Consider the following 24,281-nt stretch of genomic DNA (forward strand, 5'->3'; position numbering starts at 1 on the left):
CAATCACTACCTAGACACAGCACAGATAGTGACAGTGCAAATTTACCCTACAACACTCCTATTGTATCAAAACCCAAAATTGGAAGAAGCATCTCTATACCTGTGTCTACGCTATGAGTTAGAGGTGTGATTCCGAACTCGTGTGCACACATTTGTGCTAGCCTGAGAAGAGCGAACGTGAGTATAAAAATAGTGTGGCCACAGTAGTAGCAAGACAGCTATTTATATTTGCACTAGCTCTTATCAGACTAGTGCAAGTATGCATACACAAGCTGAGTAGCACACCTCTAGCTCGTAGTATAGATGTAGCCTAAGAGTACATCGACATTGCAGCTGGAGATGTGAATTGCAGCTTGTGTAGACACATCTGTGCTGTCTGAACTCTAGCTAACTTGCTAAAAGGAAAAGTGAGGAAACTGCAGCGCGGGCATAAGTGTGGGCTGCATGAGCAAATACGGACCCAGAAATGTCAAGTGGGCTTGTGAAGCTTGCACTGCAGCATCCTCTTTCTTTTCCTTTTAGTGAGGTAGCTAGGCTATAGCTAGCACGGGTACATCTGCACAGGCTCCATTCAAACCCTCAGCTGCAAGGTAGACATACCCTAGAGCTGAGAGGGAAGTAGGTTTCCTTGCTCATTCACAGCTTGATCCAAAGTCCACTGAAATCAGAGGAAAGACCATCTTCGGCTTCAATGAGCTTTGGATCTGGTCCTCAGTCTTTGGTCTCTCTCCTGGAACTAGCAGTGAGGTGCCAGTGGTGGTGGTGGTTTTTGGGATCTGGCCATCTGTCCAGTAAAAATTAGACTGACCTGCACTAACTTATTTCACAGAGGCTACAATACAGCAATCAGATGATGATTTTTGTTACTTACAACCTGGGCTAGATTCAAGCCAATGACCTAGAGGTAAAAGATTGCATTCTTTACCAAAGCTTTGAAATATGTAGACCCCAACTAGTGCTGAAGTGTAAGTTACATTGGCAGTGATTCTTACTCAAGACATATGTCTTTAAATAATAGGAAAAAAAAATCTTATTTTGATAATCTGAATGGCTCAGCTGTTTGCAGACTTTTTTGGCTATTATGATTTGAAGGCCGTTCTGTATGTCATTGGAAAGATACTTTGTACTAGAAGAGGTCTCAGATTTCTCTTGAAACCATGATAGTATGGTAATTCTTAATATTGAATGAATACCTACACTAATTTAAAACCTGATGTTATAGTAACTAAAGCCTGCTCTCCCCCCCCCCTTTTTTTTTTCTTTAGGAAAATCAACCTGTAATAGTTAAGCGGAAAAGAGGAAGGCCTCGTAAATACCCTGTTGAAGCAGTACAGAGTAGTAAGTACTATGCGATATCTTCATGGAAAATATGAAAACGTTAATGATTTTTCTGAATCTACTTTTTTTTTTCTCCGTCAGGGGTGGATTCAGAAGCTGACACGAACACTGGGAATGTGAGTGTCTGAATATTTTATTTGGATTCACACATTTTGGTCATTTTAAAACTAATTTTTTTTATGTAACTTACCATGTCAAAAACAAATCAATAAATATATAAACTAGAAATTATTGGTTGAGGGTATGGTCCTGAAAATATAATCCAATATAGTAGTTGATTTCTGTGAGCAAAAAGGTATTCTAACCAATTGACCTCAATAGTAGTGTCCAGCAGTTTAGCAGTGCTTTTTTTGAATCCAGCATTGTAGATGTAAATTCTTTCAAAAATTGTAGCAGCAATGAAAATATCAAACTTTTTATAGATAATTTTACACACCGACTCAAATACTGATTACAGACATTTGTATGCTGTTATTACCTATGGTGGGGTTATTTTGGCCTAAGTATAAGGAAAGGGGGAAAAGACTTAGACAGTTTTGCCCCCTTTCCCACCCTATTAGTTCCAGCAGTGAGCTCAATGTATATAAGTATTAGGTGCCTAATATGTAGGAGAGATGATCTAGTAAAAAAACTGGTTGTATGATCCCTGTATTTTGTCGGGAGTTTCAATATGGGGGATTTCAGTTTGTATTAAGGCTAATAGGCCTAGTCAGAAGACAGATATATGTAAATAGTAAATTAATAGCTCCCTAGGTAACCCTCTAACTTCTAAGAGTCTTTGCTGTCGATTTTATGAATATTCTAACCCGTACAACAGCTGCTAAAGAAGATACCTGTTCTGTTGAAAGCATTTTTGCTCAGTACAGTCCAGTCAAATTATAGTGTGGTGTGATGTTGAATCAGAACTTTTTACCCCAAGTGTAGCTGATTGGAAATTTTCTGACTCGGAATTTCCCAAAGGTAAATGCGAAGTCACCAAATCTGAAATGGTCCACAGGAGTCAGGCAGCCTGAGGAGCCAGTTGGCCCGGGAGCCATGTGAAACCCAAATCACAATCTTCCTGGCTTCTTAGCAGTCCGACAAGCAGGCTGCTGAAGAGGCTGAGAACCCCAGCCCCTGAGCTTTGAGGCTGCCTGCTCAGCCAAGGTTTCTGGGCTCCCAAATGCCCTTCAGCCTGCCTGGTGGAATTGTATCAAAGCAATTTTTCAATAAAGCCATTTTTGGATTTGTTTTGCTGAGCATCTTTCATTGTTTTGTTTTCGTTCCGAATAAGAATGAAAACAAATTTGGAAATCCTCCATGAAACAGAATTACTGTTCTTCATCTAGCTCTAATCCCACTCAACATTTGTTATTAGCTGACAATTTCTAACAGCCCCTTATAAGGGAATGTCCTGCATCTTTGTGTAGTGACTCACATTGGCAGATTTATCAGTCAACATAGATTGGGTCCAGAAGGAGCTGGGTCTACCCTCCACCAGAAAGTGTGTCCCTATAACGTGAAGCCTTAGTGGTTGGAGATAAGAAAGGGGAGATTGCTTCTGATCCATTAATGCTACTGGGGATAAATACACACTTCAAAGGGAACTTTAGACTCCTTATTGCAGACTCTTAAATCCAGTGGTGAAAGCAACTGTTTTTGTATTCTTATCATAGCAGATTGTAGTTATGCAGTTTTTCCTCTATCCAGAGTGAACACTAATTTGTGGCTGTAGTGATTTTGTGAGTTTCTTTAGTAGTGTAGATTTACATAAAATTACTGTACTACACCTTCCTTTCCTACATATCATTATATATTAAATTGCCTTGACTGTGCAAAGTTAGTTTTCAGAAATGTGTGTAATCTCGGTTGTTTTCAGTAAGCAGTAGCATTCCAAGGTGTGAAATGCATGTTTCAATAATTGACGTAATTTGATTTGTTCATGAACTAAGCTCACAAAAAATTGTTCCAAACTCTGTCCAGTCATGCATAGAATAAATGCAGACCAGTGTCACTACAAGAAATTAGATATGAAATATGCTGCATGTCGGTCAGACTTTTCTGTTGTTTCCGGTTTTGGAAACATGTTTTTATATCAATGGAAGTAAATCTTAGTGCTTGCTAATCCATTGCTAGGTTTATCTAGTTCTATTTTAAGAAATGTTTGGGGCTTTTTTAATTTTAGGTTCAGCTGTCTCCAACTCTTGCTACTAAAGGAAAGTTTTCTCAAACAGGTAAGCAAATAAATCATCCATCTATCTTAACAGATCAGCAGGAAAGAGAAGGGGGGGACCTATAAAAGCTTACCTTCCAAAAAGTTCTAAAGTGTCCTTCCTGAGCTTTGCCTCTGCATTCAACCGTCTCTCCTCTCTGTAGAAACTAAGTAAATGAATTGGTAGAAACATGATGTCCATCCCTAATACGAGTTTTAGATAGAACAGAAAGATAGCAACTAGGTTATTCTCTTTTGATCCTGGTAGGACTTATTTCAACAGTGCTGCTCCTGGCGTTAAGTAAGAAATAATACACGACAGAAGATGTTATGCTATATGCACATACACTGTGTTGGGGGGCACAGGGCAGAACTTCACAGAAGCAGTGGCTACTATAGTAAAACTGACTCTCAACTGCTAGTTTCCATTTTTGCTTCCATCTCTTTCCATGAATCAGATACCAAAATTGCAAATATTAAGTTAAGGAGGTTAAAATACAAATAGAAAAATATGTACTTACCCTATCTTTGCTCAACTAACTTCACTTTCTATGGAAATGGGATCAAAAGATGGGTACAGATAGACCAAGGGAGGTATACAAAGCAACATTGGGATGGTATTGGTCAGCATGATAGGCTGTTGTCTCAGCACACCAGGAGCCTGACCACTATCTAGTTTTTTGTAGGCTTCAGAGCCAAGGAGAGTTTTTATGAAGTGATTTTTGTTTTACTTCCCATGGCCCAAGTAGTATTTTCAAACATGTATAACTATTAAATAAAAACGGGTTGTTTTTTTTTTTCCAAACCTAACCAAGGCATTACACTTCAGTGAGGCTAGTTCCATGCTATGTTTGAAACATCAAAGTCTGGCTTAAAAATAGCTATCTCATGGGGGTTCATTGTGGGGAGAAACTTAGTGTTCAGAATAGGAAATAGGGTTTGGGGGCTTTTCTGTACAACAAAAGAGAGAGAAACACAGTTGATTCAAATTTCCCTTAACCCTCCCAAAAATAATCTTCTTTGGGCAAAACTTTAAGCATGGAAAATGTCTCAAGAATTTTTCAGAAAGTTATGAGCACATGATACTGGATTTATAACTGAAACTGTTTTGCACCAATTACTATAGTGGTTGTTACTGGATCAAGATTTTTTTGGGGATTATTACACAGGTTCAGGGTAGAACTTGTTTATATACTTTTATTGAAGCTTTATAGCAAAGCTATAGTATCCATACTATATGGACTAGATGACCTCTCGAGGTCCCTTCCAGTCCTATGATTCTACCATTCTATATTTTAAAGAGAGGTTATATGTCTTGTGGGTACTTTTTAACACATCTGTGTTTTTGTAAGAGATTTTACGAAATGTTAATGTATTCATAGTTTAACACAGCAAAATGAATGAACTCTGTTTACATTTTATTATTAATTTGTTCATTAGAAGTTTTATTTTGCATGAAATACTTTTCTTAATGGAAGGACTAATCTCATACATTTTTGTTACCTGCATAATTATATTTAATATAGGTATGTATGTGAATGTTAATAGTTTTCATTCACAATTCGAGCTTTTTCATTAATTTTATTAACTTAACTCCAACACACTTAAATGTGTGTTTATAGTTTTATTATATGTTTCTGCTCATACGATCTAATAATTTGGATAGTTAATGTCCTTTCTACATATGCTATGACAAATAAGCAGATGGACTAATAGGATGATCAAGCTTTGTCCAACCAAATTGGCAGAGTCGAGGCTTGGGAGTGGGATTTTCTCATGCCTTGCAGACAGCAAAGAGAGCTAGTAGTTCTGTAGAGGGGGGGAAGAAAGACAAGAATTTGCTTTTGTTATGAGCCTCCTTCTTTCTGTTATGAGGGATTTCTATCTGCACCATTATTCAGATGATGCCAACTGGCAAAATTATCAGCCAGGAATGGAGTAGACTTTGTTCCAACACAGAGCTGGGCAGGCCAAAGTTAGAGTTTGTAAGCACCCACTACAGTGACAGCAGATATATAGTTTCCCTTTCAGGCCTGGGAGCTGCTTCTTAGGACAGTTTGCATGATGGAGATTGTATATGCATTTTTGAAACATGCACCAGAGTCCTTCAGAAGTATTAAATGAAGGATCCAGTCTACCTTTACATGAATAGTCCCTTTTGATTAATGCAAGAGTTGCAGTCAGACCCTAAAACTCTGTCCTTTTCTGTGGCTGCCATCCTCCTCTGTTAGATTGCAATTGAAATATTTAAATAACTTTGCTTTTTCGTTAAAGTGGAATGGCATTTACTACTGATTTTAAATCAATAAATGCAGTAAATACAGTGTCATGTGACCTAAAAATTTTAATTTTAAAGACCTGAATATTTTTAATGAATAGACCATCTCTTTTCAAAAACAAAAAAACCTGTCTTTTGTTTGCAGTTGGTTGACATCCCTGCTGGAAAGAGCGCTTTTAAATGTGTTTCTGACTACTTTGGTGATGTTTATACAAAGCCAACAAACTGAGTTTAGTAACTTTTTTTTTTAAAAAGATTGATTAGTAAAGGGATTTGAAGTTCAGTTTTACATTTAGGTAGAGTTCTTACAGTGTTTCTTCTTTTTAGCTAAAGACACGTCTAATAAGAAAGAAACAGCAAATGTAAGTTCAAGCATTTTTACTGAAAGCCTCTAAGCAGTATACTGAAAAATGGCCCGCTTTCTCACATTTCATTAGTCCTGTTTGCTTTCATTTCATTACCTCAGGAGGGTGAGGCAGGGAAAGCAGAGATGATTGTGCGTCGAAGAGGAAGAAAGCCCAGATGTTCTGTGATTCCATCAGAGGAAACTGGTAAGACATGAAATTGTGCTGCTCTTAACAGACTGAAGAGTTTACTGTGCTTAGGTGTACATAAAATTGTAACAAGATCAGCTTTATTATGTTTTCCTTTCATTGGGGAAAAAATCATTGGGTTACAGCTAGTGTAAATATTATGTAAATTGATGTAATCTCCTGTCAGAATTGGTACATCCCAGATGCTTCTATAAACCCCAATGAATTTTGTATGAATTCTGGCTGTGAACTGCGAAAGTAAACTATTGAGAATGTGTGTTTTGAGAGATTAAGTCAAACAAGTGTGAATTAAGTGTTGAAGGATGAAGGAAACGGAAAATTACTTTTATTCTACTACAAGTCCCATTTTAAATGCCTTTTCTAAACTAAGTGTCTTTTGAAGGGCCTTTCATGAAATTATAACACATGTAAAATTTTTCATGGACAGAAATACTGGAGCCGGAAAGAAAACGTCGGAAGTTGGCATCTGCTGCTGAAGAGGAAACAAAAGAACAGGAGGAAGATGATGATGATGATGAAGATGATGATGATGATGAAGATGATGAAACGCATTCTGGAGCCACAACTAGATCAGCCACGAGATTAGAGGCTCAAAAGTAATATTCAGCTAGCTAGTATTTTTAAAAGACATTGCCTCCAGTGTTCTATGACACACAGTTAACTAACCTCTCTTTTTAAAATAAGAGTCTGATATTGAAAAATCTGTCAGCCCTACAAAACAGGACAGTAACATTAGTGTTAAAAATCCCAGCTCCTCAACAGGTTGACCTACAAATGGCAACTCCAAGGTTGCCTCTATTCTACACAACCTATGTCACCATTGCTATGCCAGCATCGCCCCCAGCATAGACACAGCCTACACTGACCGTTTTTTCTGTTGCTGTAGTAACATCGCCTCCCCAAACACCATTAGTTATGTTAACAGAAGCACTCTTCCATCCACATAGTTGCATGTACACTGGCAATTCACACCCTGACCAATGTAGCTATGCCAATATAATTTTTCCATGTAGACCAAGCACAAAGCAATGGCTTTCTTTGCAATTGAACTCTTAGTATTTTGTGCCATCCTCCACTCACTCTGGAAATTGACATGCTTTTCACTTCTCACAGGAATGAAACTGGCAGGGAGAATGATGGGAGTGGTAAAGCATGTTTACCAGTAACTGGAACAAAGATGATGTTGGGTTGCATGTATTAAGAGCTGAGATTTTAATACTTTAAAGTTTATCTGTTTAGCTACAACACTTAAAGTTGTGTGTGCATGGTGTGGGGACTTATCCCTTTATAAATATTGTACCTCATGTCATCATAACGTAAGCTCTGGTATCATCTCTAGCTGTTGTAGATGTACTGAAGTTGACATTAGTTTAGTCCTCTCAGATTTTCATGGTATCTAGTGACCTTTTGCTTAATGAAGTCGGAGACTCTGAATCACAGTGTCTGGCTTTTTTCTATCATGTGCTGTCATATTACTCAATGGTAGTCAAGTTAAGAAAATGCAATAGAGGAGAGAATATTAGTTCCTATCAGATATAACTACTATCTAAAAATTACATGTTCAACCACCATAAGATGTAAAGCCCTTCCCCTTCTGGAGGAGAGCAGCTAGATATGTGCTGACAAATGATTCACATGCATAATGGCTGCATCCCATCTGTTTGTTACATCTTGGATTTCTGATAAGGAATTGGTTCTAGCAATGAGTGAGTTGTTGCCTTTTGGACTGGCACCCATGCAGTATGTGTCCCTGAGATGTTTAGTGGTCATAGAAGGATCTGTTCTTGCCAACATTAGGGTGCTGCAGTTAATAAGTTCATAGATCTAAAATCCCCTTTTATCCTTGTGTAATAATGTAGTATATAGGTATACTGGTAAACATGGCTCATCTAAAAGCTTTAATTCACCCTGAAAAAAGTGAATCATGAAGTGAAAAAAGGACATCATGGAGGTGACAAGAAGAATTTATCTGAATCAGCAAATTTCTGCAAGGACCATGCTGTGGATGTTGAACTTGATGGCTACTATAGTGGTCATAATACCACACACCCCAGTGTATTCTTAAACTAGCTGCTTCCAAGATACTGTGTGTTGTGGCAGTGCAAAGAAAATTTTCAGTATGGAAAGGCCTGCCAAACTATTCCAATCCAAATTGTAGTAACCCTGTTCTTGGGATAAGGAGCCCAAATAAAGGGAATGGTACTTGGTCTCTCCAGAAGTCCAACTTTATATAAAGTCCTGCAGATGCGGTCATGTCCAAAATTGGAGTATTCCAAAAGGTAGTTCTAATTCAAGCAGACAATTACAGTCTATTATTACATCAGCAAAGTTGGATGGACAGTCTCTCTTCTCAAGAATCAAGAAGACCTGAAGATTCCTAAAAGACTCTTATTTGTATCAGGCATGTAAGAACTAATTCCAGGCCCTTCTTCATAGCCCTCCTGATAGGGATTTCTCCCAAGTTTGGAGCCAAGAGAATCTGGGTGATCTAGCAGGCAAACAAGAGGCCTCTAACTCCGTTCCATGCCATTTTTCTTTTGTACTTTCTTTTGTACTTCGAGAACATGAGAAGAAAAGGAGACAGCACCACAATTGTCAACTGCCATTTCTCTTCTAAGAATTATAGGAAAAAATGAGGACACAGCACCAATCTGCAGTGCTAAAGCAAGAAGTTTTCATTCTAGTGACCCCTTGAGATTAGAGAGAAATCTTATTTCTTGATGCCAAAAGTTAAATGGTACCAAGAGTACTGCCCGAGAGACCAACCTCAATCTCTGTCAGTGCTGATCGATGATCTGGTGCATTCTAGGGGCTGTTCTCAGTGCAGTGAAACAAAAGTTCATTTCTAGTCTTCCTTATGTTGATGCTGAGCATAGGATTCCCATGGAACCACAGAATCAGATGTCAGGATCTTCTGAGTTAGTCAAGCCCTATCTTGGTTCCATTTTCAGTGACAACGTACTTTGACACCACCATCTTCACTGAGATTCTAGTAATCACTATCTTGGCTTCATTTCTGAGGACATCTAATTTTTACCTTTATGGGACTCAGCTGGTGCTCAGACCACACCTTTAACAGCGGTATTCTCTGGCCCTCAAGATCTTGTATGCAGAACAAAAGAACAGTCATACAATTGTTTGTCTGTGAATCCCCCAAGAGGAGTTATCTATACTGCCAACATCAACACACCCAAGACCAGATACTTGCTTGTAACTAAGATTCTTCAAGTGCTTGCTTGTGTCCATTCCACATTAGGTATGTGCACACTGTGTCCACCATTGCCAGAGATTTTCCCTCAGTGGTATCCGTTGGGCCAGCTCTAGTGCCCTCTGCTCATGCGCTGGTATAAGGGGCACCGCCGGCCACTCATCTTCTTCTCAGTTTTCCTTCTTACCGCCCATGACATTGCTGGAACTCTCTCTCTTGCTTCAGCAAGGCTTCTTCCCTGTGGATTTTGGTCTCTGATTCCTAGTTGCTGTTTTAAACATAGCCTTAGAGTATATAGAAATTATAGTTTAGAGGTAGTGTAAATAGCATAGCTAGGGACTAACTATCATCGAGGGGCTCTGTTTGTCCTATTGGTTGGGTATGTCCCAGTCCCCAGGCTTCAAACCTTGTGCCTCCTGCAGCAAACCTATGCCCATGAGAGACCCACACTCAAGTTCTTTGAAGTGCTTGGGAGAAACTCACATGAGGGAAAAGTGCCAGATTTGTCAGGACTTTAGACCCCGCACTAAAAAGGACAGAGAAATAAGACTCAAGGTTATCCTAATGGAAGCTACTCTCAGACCAGCCTCAGAGCAAAGCTGCTCCGATTCTGCACAGAGTACTTCAGCTTCTGTGCGAAGCACCCCTCTGGCACTGTGCTCTTCCCCACACCGTTCACCATCTCCCAGTGCAAAGGAAGAAGCACAAACAGCAGCACACTGACAGCGCGTGCTCGCCAGTGCAGAAAAAGGACAAGCATGGGGAAGGCAGCACAGTGCGACCCACACCATGGTCACCAAAGGAGAACTCTTCGTCTGAGTTGGAAGGGGAACCCCATGTACAGCCTAAGGGCTTGTCTACACTACACTGCCGGCGGGCAGTGATTGATCCAGCAGGGATTGATTTATCGCGTCTAATATAGACGCAGTAAATCGACCGCTGAGCACTCTCCCAGACTCTGGTACTCCATCAGAACGAGCAGCACAAGCAGAGTCTACAGGAGAGCGTCAGCTGCTGACTTACCGCAGTGAAGGCACCACAATAAGTAGATCTAAATATATTGACTTCAGCTACTCTGTTCACGTAGCTGAAGTTGCGTATCTTAGATTGACCCCCACGGGGTAGTGTAGACAAGCCCTAAGAGTCACCCCCTCATACCCTGTGCATAATTTAATATTAAAGATAAGCACAAAAAGAATAAAGGACAAATCTCAATTCTGGATTTCTTAAGATGTATTCTTCTTTACTCCCAAACTTGCAGATGTCATTTTGCATTGACAGTATTGATCCACTTCTGGTAAATGCCATATAGTTTAATTTCCTGTACTTATTACATATGCATGCTGAATCTGATTTGATTATTTTGCTGTATTCATTCATCATTGTTATAGAAAGTTTTCTGTTAACATTTCAGAAAGCAGCCAAGCAAACCAACCACCCGTGCTGCTTCTAAAGGAAACAGCCCAAGTCCAGTTTCTCCTAAAAAACAGCAAAATTCAGCAGCAAAAAAGAGGTCGCCTAGTGAAGCAAAAGTTAGCAGGTCTCCTCCATTGGCACAGTAAGTATGAAAATGGAAGCATCTTTTACTGTTTGTTTTGGATGTCATTAAATGGATCCTTTTTTCTGCATCTATAATTTACTACAGCACTGAACTGCAAAGCAAAAAGAAAAGTGGTTTTTGTCTTTCTCTGATATCCCAAAATTGTTTCAAAGGACTCTTCCCCATTTTTTTTTCCTGTGTATTCTTTTACATTTGAAATATCAGGTCTTTACTACCCATTCTGTGCTGGAGGATCTTGGAAAGTACTTAGGAGAGCCTGAGCAACAATGTCACACAAGGCTATAATCTGAGCTGCAATTCTTTCTGGAATGGAGAAGATGCTGGGGCCAGGAGAACTGCAATTTAGGTTTCAGCAGCATGTGACGTAATCAGATTCTCCAAAGATATTCCCTCTTTCTGTCGGACGAACTTAGGAAGGGAGCCTTTGAGAGTCCTAATATTTCAAGTTTTAAAAAAACTAGCACTGGAAGGGGAGGGAAGGAAGGCATTTTTTCCCATTTTTAAGTTTGAGGCTATCTCTGTGTATGATACGGGAGCAATAAAGGGCACAAATTATTATTTACCTCTACAGTATTCCTCCATCCAGTGTATGGCATTGGGAGCACGCACGCTGCTTAAATAACTTGCAGCAATAGTGGCAAGCACGTATTGGATACTGACAGTTAGAGGCTGCATTTCAGTTTATATTAAGTACTTTGTGATGGCCAGTAGTTCAGGCTGTGGTCATGTGTGGTTAGGGTTAGGGCATGATTGGCCTACGCATGCATGCACAAAGGGGAGTGGGTAAGGTGCCTTCCCATTATGCCCTTTCCTGCACAAGAGACACGAGTCAGTTACTGTTCTTTTACTGTCTTGAGTGAAGGAACTTGAACCCTGCTTTTGTCCTTCTGGGGCACAAGCCACGCCCCCCCCCCCCCCCCAAACAATGGGGAAGAGGTGGTGGAACCATGTCCCTTTCTGTCTTCTCTGCACCAGCCAATAGAACTGGCTGGCTATTGAGGGTGAGTATATGTAGCATCCTTCTAAGGTCTGGTGGAGTGGGGTATAGTCCCCCTACATGCCATGCAACTGAGGGAGGTGGTGTACACTGGGGAATTGAGACAGTATCTCCTGGCATTTCCCCTTGGGATGGAGGAATGTGACTCTAAGTAAGTGTGCCTAAAACCCCTTTGAAAATATAAACTATTATAAAAATTCTAAGCATAATTAATAATTGTTACAACTTCTAGGTTAAAGATGCAGGCTAGCAAGCGTAAAAGGGAAGCCAGCCCACCAGCGGTACGCAGAAAAGGCCAGCCTAAAGTGGACGAAATGCCATTAAAGAAAACAAAGCGATAATTGTTACCATCTGATAATATTCATGGAAAAGTTGAAAGAAAAGAGAGTGGTCTCTGCTTCTGTGTTTTTGTTTTGTTGTGTAAAAGCAAAGGGATTTGCATGTGCTCATTTCTGAGCTCTAAGTTAATAGATGCAGAACTTAAGTTACATTTTAAACAATTTTATAAACTATTGTTTATACAGAATATTATACAGATTAAAAAAATAAGTTTACTTTGTATCTGAAAGGAAAACAAAGTAATTACAGATTTTAACACTGACTCAGAAAGTTGGGATTTCCCAATGTGACATGCTAATGCAGATGCTTCCACTCCACCAGGCACCAAGGGCCTACTAATATTCTTTGTATATAAACTTGTAAAAATAGGTTGTATTTTACTCTGTGTATGAATCTAATCAATGATGAACACTTTATTTATTGTATGGAGGGGACTGGTCTGTAAACTTTAGTATATACCTTAGGTTTTATTAATGATATTTTAAATTCTATGCAGCCATCAGTAGGAGTCTTTTTTTTCAGGGCTGTCTAAAACCCGAAGTTCTCTGAAATATGCTCAGACAATTGGTAAAGTATTCTCTCGCATGTATTAAAGTAGATTAGCATAGTAAAGGGAACTCTCTCTCCCTTTTCTGTTCACATTCATAACTATGTATAAAATAGGGAGTGTCATCTTTCCAGATTAACTTTCCATCTCTGAAGTTTTGTACAAACCTCAAAGTAGTCAATAGTACTAGCTTAGGTTTACTCAGACCATTTCAGCCAAAGCTACTCTGAAGTACAACGAACTGCTATGTTTTATTTCACAACTTAACTGTTCTTTCAGTGTTTGTCTTTCAATGAAGAGGGACCCATAGAAGTGATATTTAACTTCGAATAACTATGGAGCTTCAGCATTTTCTGTTACATTTTATACACAGGTATTAAAAAAGTAGAACTTGATGATATTGCCAGAATCTTTTTTTAATGTATGTTAATACTCCCGTAAGAGCAAATGTTCAAGTTAAGTTTTACAGTTAAGCTTTTCTTAAGATCAAATTTGTCTCTTGCAATGATATGATGAGTTGCCAAATAATCTGAGATTATTTTAAAATGTTTTGTTCATATTCTTGTTTTATAATTAAAATTAGCATTCTGTTTTGTTTTTTTACTCGTTATTGTAAGGCGCATATATGTCAGATATTCTACTTGATTTCTTACTGAGATTTTATATATAAATTATAAAATGTTTCCCAAAACCTGAGTTGCAATATTTGTTATATCTTTAAATTCCTTAATTGTGTCACTGTATTTGTTTGTATTGTATTTACAATTGACTTGGATGGACTTACTCACATGAGTAATGGTTTGCATAATCAGTCCCTTTTTATAAAGCCTCTGTATCACGCCATCTAGGTATCATATATTTACTACAAAAATAATTTGGACAGCTCATTAAGTGAATCCATGTCCTGAAATTAAAGAACTCCTCCAGGGAACTGATTACATTATTCAGACTTACCAAATATCCTTAAACTTTTTAAGGTCTGTCTTAGGCCCCAGTTCAGCAAAGCATTGAAGCACATGCTTAAGTTGTACTGAAGCCAATGAGACTTAAACACCTACTGAAAGTTAAGCACATGCTTAAGTGCTTTGCTGACTAGAGATTGACTGACTGCAGAATGAGGGCCATAGTGCCTTAAAGACTGATGCAGTGATGCTCTGGCACAGCAACAGAGGAAGCAAGTTCCAAAGGCAAGACTGCCCTCTGCCAGTTCTGGCAAGACAAATTCCTAGTGGGGCTGAAGGGAATTTGCTGTGGAAGATCGTAATACAAATAAAAAGTTTCTAAATTCATACTTAGAATCCCTAATTGCCCTCAGTTTAGAACATTCAGGCCTTGTCTTCATTAGCAATTTTAACAATCCCTACATTCTAAAAGGTTGTCAATAAAAGATCACTTGAAGCTGCCATTTCAACAATCCCATGTGCGCTGGTGGAGCAGCAGCTGGTGAAACCTACTGTCTCTGCATAGCAGGAGCCAACACAGGAGGAAGCAGCACAGATAATGTAGGTGATGCACAAAGCATCTAGAACGAAGTTCGTTGCTGGCACTGCAGTGTTTGAAAAAGCAGTAGCTCCTCAGTTGCTGCTTTTCATGCCAGCAGCTTCTCCGGTAAGAACATATTTTCTTAGTGTTTGGGTTATTTTAAATAGCCTGTGACATCCACTCCCATATGAAGATGTACACTTAATCACATGTGGTGTGTGTTCAGAATTTTGTTTGACCAGTCTGAATGCCCCCATGCTCTCCTGACTTCCCTCAGAATTTCCCATAAATGTAATAAGAAGCTAGCCCAGAAGGCAAATGCCTCAAGCCTCTAAGCTGGTCATGACTGTATCAACAAGTGCCCACTTTGGTGTGGGTGTCCACATAAAGACTTGTACTTTTCAGACCATTAATACTTCAATAAGCTTTACACTCTTGCTACATTGATCTCCATCACTGAAGTCTGCATTAAGAAAAGACAACTTTACTCCCAAGCCATCTCATCTGTCCTTTGTTTCTGGAAGCAAACTGCTGGGCTCTCTACTTTCTCCAGACCACTTCATTAGTCAGTCTTGAGTCCAGGACATATTGTATGGCCTGTTGTCTTCCTTCCAACACATGGCTTCGGCTGCATTGACTTCAGTGGAGTAATACCCATTTATACCATCGGGAGTGAATTTGGCTAGTAGCTTTTAATTCTCTTCCTATCAGAGAGTATGTCTCCACTTTGGGTTTTTTCAATGCACATGTCTTTAAGTGAACATAAGAATGAACAGACTGGGTCAGACCAATGGTCCATCTATCCTATCTTTTGGCAGCAGCTGGTGCCAGATGCTTCAGTGGGAGTGAACGGAGGAGGGCTATTTATTGATCCATCCCGTCATCCAATCCTAGCTTCTAGCAGTCAGAGGTTTAAGTATGGGGTTGCATCCCTGACATCTTGGCTAATAGCCATTGATGGAGCTCTCCTCCATGAACTTTGTCTAATTCTTTTTTGAACCAAGTTATACCCTTGGCCTTCACAACATCCCCTGGCAATGATTTCCATGGGTTGACTGTGTGTTGAGTAAAGAAGTACTTCCATATGTTTGTTTTAAACCTACTGCCTAGTAATTTCATTAGGTGACTCCCCCCCACCACCACCACCATCTAGTTCTTGTATTACATGAAAGGGTAAACAACACTTCCTTATTCACTTTCTTCACACCACTGATGATTTTATAAACTATCTTCTCTCTTAAATCCTCTTTTCCAAGCTGAACGTTCCCAGTCTTTTTAATCTCTCCTCATATGGAAGCTCTTCACACCCCTAATCATTTTTGTTGTCCTCTGCACCTTTTCCAATTCTGATATCTCTTTTGAAATGGGACAAACAGAACTGCGTAGTAGTCAAGGTGTGGGCATGCCATGGATTTATACAGTACATTATGATATTTCGTCATCTTATCTATCCCTTTGCTAATGGTTCCTAACACTTAACTTTTTTGACTGCTGCTACACATTAAGCAGATGTTTTCAGAAAACTATCCAGGAGGACTCCAAGATCTTTCTGGAGCGGTAACAGCTAATTTAGACCATTTTCTGTGTATAATTGGGATAATGTTTTCCAATGTGCATTACTTTGCATTAATCAAGATTGAATTTTATCTGATATTTTGTTGCTCAGTTGCCCAGTTTTGAGCCATCCCTTTGTAACTTTTTGCAGTCTGCTTTGGCCTTAACTATCGTGAGCATTTTATATTATCTGCAAACTTTTTCATAAATGATCTGGAAAAAGTGGTAAATGTTGAACAGTACAGGTGCCAGTACAGATCCTTGGGGAACCTCGCTATTTACCTCTCTCCATTGTGAAAGCTGACTATTCCTATCCTTTGTTTCCTGTCTTTTAACCAGTTACTGATCCATGAGAGAACCTTCCCTCTTATCCCCTGTCTCCTTACTTTGCTTAAGAGCCTTTGGTGAGGGACCTTGTCAAAGGCTTTCTGAAAATCTAAGTGCACCATTATCCCTTGACTCACCCTTGTGCACAATTGTTGGCTTTCCTGAAGCATTCTAATTAGGGCTGTCAAGTGATTAAAAAAATTAATTGCACTGTTAATAGTAGAATATTTAAATGGTATTTTTTGATTTCTACATTTTCAAATACATTGATTTCAATTACAACACAGAAAACAAAGTCTACAGTGCTCACTTTGTTTAATTACAAATATTTGCACTGTAAAAAAAAAAAATAGTATTTTCAATTCACCTAATAGAAGTACTGTAGTGCAATCTCTTTAGCATGAAAGTTGAACTTACAAATGTCAAATTTATGTACAAAAAAATAACTGCATTCAAAACCAAAACAATGTAAGACTTTAGAGCAGGGGTGGGCAAACTACAGCCCGCAAGCTGGGGATTGCCCCCTGTGGTGCCACAGGCCCCACGCTGCTCTCGGAAGCAGCCGGCACCATGTCCCTGGGGCCCAGGGGGCAGAGGGCTCCATGCGTTGCCCTTGCCTCCAGGCACCACGTGCCCCTCCTAGCTCCTATTGCCCGGGAACAGGGAACCGCAGCCAATGGGAGTTTCAGGGGAGGTACCTAGAGGTGTGGCAAGGGAAGTGCACAGAGCCCTGTCTCCCCCCACCCCAGGGGCCATGCACCCCAACTCCCTGCCCTAAGCCCCCTGCCACACCTCACACCCCTCCTGCACCCCAACCCCCTGCCACACCTTGCATCCCTCCTGCACCCCAACTCCCTGCCCTGAGCACCTTCCTGCAGTCTGCACCCCAACCCCCTTCCCTAAGCCCCCTCATGCACCCCTCCTCTGCCCCAATCCCTTGCCCTGATCCTGTTCCTGCACACCACACCCCACCCCCCTGCCCTGGCCCTGCATACAATTTCCCCACCCAGATGTGGCCCTCAGCCCAAAAAGTTTGCCCACCCCTGCTTTAGAGCCTACAAGTCCACTCAGTCCTACTTCAGCCAATCGCTCAGACAAACAAGCCTGGTTATATTTGCAGGAGAAAATGCTGCCCGTTTCTTGTTTACAATGTCACCTGAAAGTGAGAACGGGCATTTGCATGGCACTGTTGTAACCAGCATCACAAGATATTTACATACCAGATGAGCTAGATTCATACGTCTTCATGCTTCAACCACCATTCCAGAGGACATGCATCCATGCTGATGACTGGTTCTGCTCAATAACAATCCAAAGCAGAGTGGACCGATGCATGTTCATTTTCATCATCTAAGTCAGATACCACCAGCCGAAGGTTGATTTTCTTTTTGGTGGTTTGGGTTCTGTAGTTTCCGCATCAGAGTTTTGCTCTTTTCAGATTTTGGAAGGCACTTCAGATTCTTAAACCTTGGGGTGAGTGCTGTAGCTATTTTTAGAAATCTCACATTGGTACCTTCTTTACATTTTGTCCAATCTGCAGTGAGTGTTCGTAAATCAGATGTGCTGGGTCATCATCCAAGACTGGTATAACATGAAAGATATGGCAGAATGTGGGTAAAATGGAGCAGGGGACATACAATTCTCCCCCAAGGAGTTTAGTCACAAATTTAATTATTACTTTTTTCATGATCATCATCAGCATGGAAGCATGTCTCTGGAACGGTAGCTGAAACATGAAGGGGTATATGAATGTTTACCATATCTGGCACAAATACCTTGCAACGCCGGCTAGAAAAGTGCCATGCAAACGCCTGTTCTCACTTTCAGGTGACATTGTAAACAAGAATCAGGTGGCAGCATCTCCCATAAATGTAAACAAACTTGTTTGTCTTAGCAATTGGCTGAACAAGAAGTAGGACTGTGTGGACTTGTAAGCTCTGAAGTTTTACATTGTTTTGTTTTTGAGTGTAGTTATGTAACAAAAAAAAATCTACATTTGTAAGGTACACTTTCACGATAAAGAGATTGCACTACAGTACTTGTATGAGGTGAATTGAAAAATACTATTTGTTGTATTTATCATTTTTACAATGCAAATATTTGTAATAAAGAAAGCAAGCACTGTACACTTTGTATTCTGTGTTGTAATAGAAATCAATATATTTGAAAATGTAGAAAAACATCCAAAAATATTTAATATATTTCAGTCGGTATTCTATTGTTTAACAGTGTGATTAATTGTGATTAATTTTTTTTTTAGTTAATTGCATGAGTTAACTATGATTAATCAACAACCCTAATTCTAATAGACTGGTGAGGCAAGATTTCCCATTACAAAAGCCTTGTTGATTCCTCCCCATCATATCATGTTAATCCATGTCTGATAATTCTATTCTGTTACTTCAACATAGACATAGTTTGACTGCTGTATTGGGGGCACATGTTGAAACCTGTTTCACTGGCTCTCCCCCCACCTGGAGTGGTACCTGGGCTGCTGGTGCCTGGGGGTGTGGGGGGAGAGGGAGGATGGGCAGGCTTAACGGGGGAGCCCCTGCTGCTCCTGCAGTGACCTGAGCGTGGGAGTTGTGGCACTCTAGTGCCTCCTGGTGCTGCTATGGCAGCCTTCCTGCTGGAGCTCGCCACTATCCCCTGCCCCTATTGAGCTCCCAGCTGTTCCCTGCCCCTATCCCCTTCTCTTCCCCTGCCATATCCCATCCCCCACCCCACCTACTTCCACCATTTCCTGCCCCTCTTTCCCTGCCCCCCCCCACCATGGGCATTCACCATTGTACAGGAAACAGGATGGTGGCCATGCAGGGCGCCAGTAGAAGGTGACAACAGGCACTAGGACCTGGTGGGAGGTGCCATCCAGCTGCAGTGGCCACCATCAGCAGGAGAAGCAGCTCTGTCCTGACAGGGACAGGGACCGAATGAGACGGAAATGTGCTGGGGGGGAGGTGCAGGGTGGAAAGGACAGAGCCCTCCACCCCTCCAACAGGCAGAGCAGAGCAGCTCAGCACTGGCAGAAGTCAGTGGGTAGGGGTGGACGTTGACCTGTGACCCCAAGTGCAGCCTGCCATACCTTTCCTCTGTTTGGGGGCAGGGGGGACAATGCCCCACTGCACCCATGAGCTTCAACCAATTGCCTGGTACTGAAATTAGATCCTGTAATTGCCAGGATCACCTTTGGAATTTTTTTTAAAAATTGGTGTCACATTAGCTCTCCACCAGTCATCTCATGGAGAGGCTGATTTAAGCAATAGATTACATACCACACACAGTAGTTCTACAATTTCATATTTGAGTTCCTTCAGAACTCTTGGGTGAATACCGTCTGGTCCTGGTGACTTCTTATGGTTTAATTTAGAGTTTTTGGAACAAAGTGCCTCTATTGACATCTCAATCTGGGACGGTTCCTCAGATTTGTCCCCTAAAAAGAACGGCTCAGGTTTGGGAATCTCCCTCAATCCTCTGCAGTGAATACTAATGCAAAGAATTCATTTAGCTTCTCTGCAACGGCCTTTTCTTACTTGAGTGCTCCTGTAACACCTTGATCATTCAGTGGCCTCCCTGACTGTTTGGCAGGCTTCCTGCTTCTGATGGACTTAAAAAAATTGCTGTTTAGTTTGTGTTTCTTCTGCGAATTGCTCTTCACATTCTTTTTTGGCCAGAGCCTAATTATACTTTTACACTTGACTTACCAGAATTTATGTTCCTTTATATTTTCCTCAGTAGGACTTAGCTTCCAGTTTTTAAAAGATGTCTTTTTTTGTCTTTAACTGCATCTTTTACTCTGTTAGGCCATGGTGGCATTTTCTCTTTGGTGGTCTTGTTGCTTTTTTAAATTATTATTTGGGGTATGCATGGTGTTTTTAAAACATTTCCATGCAGTTTGCAGCATTTCATTCTTGTGACTGTTCCTTTTCATTTCCATTTTAACTACCCTCTTCATTTTTGTGTAGTTCTGCTTTTGGAAGTTAAATGCTACCACGATGGGTTTACGTGGTATTTTCCCCCCTACACGGGTGTTAAGTTTAATTACATTGTGATTGCTATTATCGAACAGCTCTGCTATATTCACCTCTTGGACCAAATCCTGAGCTCCACTTCAGACTTAATCAAGAATTGCCTCTCCCCTTGTGGGTTCCAGGACTAGCTGTTCCAAGAAGCAGTCATTAATGGTGTCTAGAAATTTTATTTCTGCATCCCATCCTGAGGTGACATGTAATCACAGTAAGTGCTTATGCAGCTTCCATACTTCTGCTCTGTGCATCCATTCTAAGCTCTCCACAAATTTCTTTAGCATTGTTTTAGGGGTGGACTTATTTTAATTGATTCTACACAGGCTACGGAGGCATTTCAGACAACTGCTGTAATGACAGCCCCTCAGGCCTGTTTACAGTTCTTCAGCTATTCTGTCAGCTTGTACTTTAAATTCACAGGAAACATCCCTATCAGCTAGCCTGAGTTTCTGCAGCTTCTTGAAGTCCTAGTGCTTGCTTCCTCTGAGGAGTCCTAGGGTGTCCTTGTACCATCTGTTTACTTGACACTCCATCCACTCCTATAACATTCTGATTTTTTTCCCATTTCTAGCCACACACAGACTCACCCTTGAAACAACTTAATTAAAGGAGGAGATGGATTTCCCATCACTTTAAGTCTTTAAATCAAAATTAGGGGTAACATTTTCAAAAGCTTTTAAGTGATTTTGGAGCCTAAGTCCCTTTTTCAAAAGTGATTTAGACACTTAGGAGCCAATGAGTCTTGGCTTTAGAAGAATTTACCTTAGATGGCTTTCTAAAAGATAAGCTCTAGCTCAGTTCACATTGGCAACCCTTGATTAGGGGGTCAAATATTTTGTGATCCCCTTACAGTTACCCTTCAAGGTCAAGAATTTTCTGTCAGCATCTCAAAACACCTACACATTATATAGACTTTTATCCTTGTTACTACAAATGTAAGAGTAAGGATGGGGGCAGGGGTTCAGGGAGCAAGATTTCCTTTGCTTTACATTGTAATACACATTTTAAACAGCTCATAACCTACCAGTTGAGTAACATTGCTCTAGCTCCATCAGAGGTTATGGGCTTGATGCAGGAATTACTGGGTGAAATAAACTCTGATCTCCTGCATAGCTCCTATGTTATGCAGGAGATCAGACATCATCATCATAATGGTCCTTACCGGCCTGAACAGAATTTTAGATTTTTAAACATATAGCAAACCCCAGTCCCTGCCCAAGGAACTTACAATCTACAAGACAAGCTTAATAGGCAGATATGACAAACAAATGCCCGAGTGGGGATTGGGAGAGACAGGATAACAAAAACGATATAGATAGATAGATAGGATGTACATATTCTTAGCCAGTCAGGGGCAGGGATTGTAACTCACCCCCAGGCTTGCTATCATCAGATTGCATGCATATGCACTTTCTGTGATTACACATGCAGTTGTCATCCTCCAAATTTGGCTCTTCCCGGTGAGCTGAAATACATAAATAAAATCTGTTAGAGAGCCCAAATCTCCAACATATGTAACCCTTCTGCCAGGTACAGTCGACAGCAGTATCTAGGGGTTCCTCTTAGCAGTACAAAGCAGCACCAGCTCCAGCCAACACCACCCTGAGTACTTCCCCACTCACAAACACCAAGTCTGTGTATTACCAAAGGGAAAGGAACCAGCATGAATTTGAGAAAACACCACCAGCACGATTCAAAGTCATGGAACCATCAGCAAACACCCAATCCACAGAAAACTGGGCCATGTCCTTTACCTCAGTTTTCCACTTTGCAGTGTGAAAGTCCAATGAACAAATAGCCCTTTCACACACCACTTCCCTTTCCCGCACCCCACTCGTGGCTGGTTGGCCTTGGTCAGCGCAGACCCAGAGTTTAGAGGTGTGTTTTGATGGGTTCACACCCCACCCCAAAAAGGGGCAGGGAGCAACAAGCAACGAGGCTCCAGTGCTGCCACTATCTCTGCTGCCCCTGGCCTCTTGCTGGTGCTATTATCTCGGTCGCCACTGGCTGCCCAGTGCCACCTTTGCTGCTTCTGCAATACTGTGTTCTGAGGTTCCACCATTTAGTCCAGCTATCAGTGATTTCACTGGGTAGTGGAACTTCTCTGATGCCCCCTTTTCACTGTAACACTGTCCCCACACCACGTCTAAACCTTAGCTCACAGACCTGCTCATCAGTGAATTTAGCTCGAGTAATCACTGAAAGAAAACAAGGGGGCTCAGTTAAGTCTCATCAGTTCTATCTTTAAACACGGGAAAGGGAAGGGTTAAATAGTAGTTCTTCAGACACACTGCACAGCTTCTGAAAGAAACATCTCCGCCCACCTTACTTTCACCAGGATTTGGCTTCCCTATCCCCAGCTCAGCAAGTGCAGTTCAGTTTAGGGTGACCACCTCAATCAGGGCATGGCAAATACAATTCTGCTGCCGTTTACTCGTACAATAAGGATAACAAATTTCATTACCCCTGCCCTCAGTACTAAAGAGAATTATAACCGAAACCCAGCCAAAACTGGGCATTTTGGAAAGGCAGTTCCATCCGCTGGACACCTGGGCAGAGCGGGTGTGCCCCTGCAAATACTGTCTGCTCCTCTTTCCCCCAGTTCATCACTAGAAGTCAGGGGAGAGCACATTCAGAGCTGCTTACACATACATAACAAGTCAATACATTTTTCAATAGGGCACTGTATGGCTTTTTACCCACCTTGAGTCAGGTTCAGAGCTGTGTGCTCCCCTTGTAAAAGCTGATGACATCACTAGAGTCCTGAGGGGCTGGGGCTTCTAATATAGTAAGGAACAGCATTTATACCTGACTCCAGCTAAACCAAGTCCAAATTGCGGTTCTTACCTGGTACAGCCCAGCCGTAGGAATGGGGGCCAAACTGAATTAGAACCACATTTTAAGACGTTTTAACACTTGATTTTAACACAGTTTGGCCACTTCCACACTGGCTGGCCACACCATGGGAGGAACTGGTTTAGCTGGAACCATAGTAAATTCAATTTCTAAAAACACTGCACAGGCCAGCTTATCACAGCGAGGGCTCATCATCAATCAGTGCGTGGAGCTGCAGCCCTCCTCTTGCTTCAGGTGTTAGGGATCTAATCAAGCATAGCAGGGGAATGGCAAATGTATTGCTTTTACTGTCGGTTGAGTAACGTAACTCTTTAATGATGGTTCAGTGCTGAAAGACCAGCATCTATTTTTCTAGATTTTTATTGTGACAGTCACATACATTATGCAACAATTTCTCTTTAAATGTCAAAGTTTATTGAAGTGAATGAAGAAGAAGAAATACAGGAAAGGGAAAATGGGTAACAATCACAGTCATAATAATCTGTCACCATTTCTAGTGACAGGTTTCAGAGTAACAGCCGTGTTAGTCTGTATTCGTAAAAAGAAAAGGAGTACTTGTGGCACCTTAGAGACTAACCAGTTTATTTGAGCATGAGCAGTTTCCACGATATGCTATGCATCCGATGAAGTGAGCTGTAGCTCACGAAAGCTCATGCTCAAATAAACTGGTTAGTCTCTAAGGTGCCACAAGTACTCCTTTTCATTTCTAGTGAGTAAACTTAAAGATGTCAAAATTAAATACTTGTTTCTTGTTCAAAGCCCAAAGCAAGCAGAGATCTGGAATGTGGTTTTCTTTTGAGACAATGATAGTCTCACTCTATTCTTTTAATATAAACAAAAGCTGAGAATTGCTTTATAATGGGTTTAACTCTATTCTGCAAGGATTCCTCAGACTAAGGAAACAGGTAATGTAAGGCCATCTTTAAAAAAAAAGAAATCCATTGAACTAGTGATAAAAATTCTTTCAACTGAATTTGAACTTAGCACTCTCTTCTGCCCCAAGTCTTGTATACGTATGAAACACACT

General features: G+C 40.8%; 1 protein-coding gene across 1 annotated transcript in view; it reads left to right on the top strand.

Moving 5' to 3' along the window:
- BOD1L1 (biorientation of chromosomes in cell division 1 like 1) overlaps nucleotides 1-13,650 on the top strand; it is a 52,369-nt gene extending 38,719 nt beyond the window's left edge. The window contains exons 20-27 of the mRNA XM_074951669.1: nucleotides 1,266-1,338; nucleotides 1,420-1,454; nucleotides 3,503-3,551; nucleotides 6,135-6,169; nucleotides 6,274-6,358; nucleotides 6,789-6,957; nucleotides 10,984-11,127; nucleotides 12,360-13,650. Coding sequence (XP_074807770.1) covers nucleotides 1,266-1,338; nucleotides 1,420-1,454; nucleotides 3,503-3,551; nucleotides 6,135-6,169; nucleotides 6,274-6,358; nucleotides 6,789-6,957; nucleotides 10,984-11,127; nucleotides 12,360-12,468 — 699 coding nt within the window. The 3' untranslated portion in view covers nucleotides 12,469-13,650. The remainder of the gene's footprint in view (nucleotides 1-1,265; nucleotides 1,339-1,419; nucleotides 1,455-3,502; nucleotides 3,552-6,134; nucleotides 6,170-6,273; nucleotides 6,359-6,788; nucleotides 6,958-10,983; nucleotides 11,128-12,359) is intronic.
- The last annotated feature ends 10,631 nt before the right edge of the window (nucleotides 13,651-24,281 follow it).

This window comes from Natator depressus, chromosome 4 (genome assembly GCF_965152275.1).
Source record: "Natator depressus isolate rNatDep1 chromosome 4, rNatDep2.hap1, whole genome shotgun sequence".
Taxonomy (NCBI): domain Eukaryota; kingdom Metazoa; phylum Chordata; order Testudines; family Cheloniidae; genus Natator; species Natator depressus.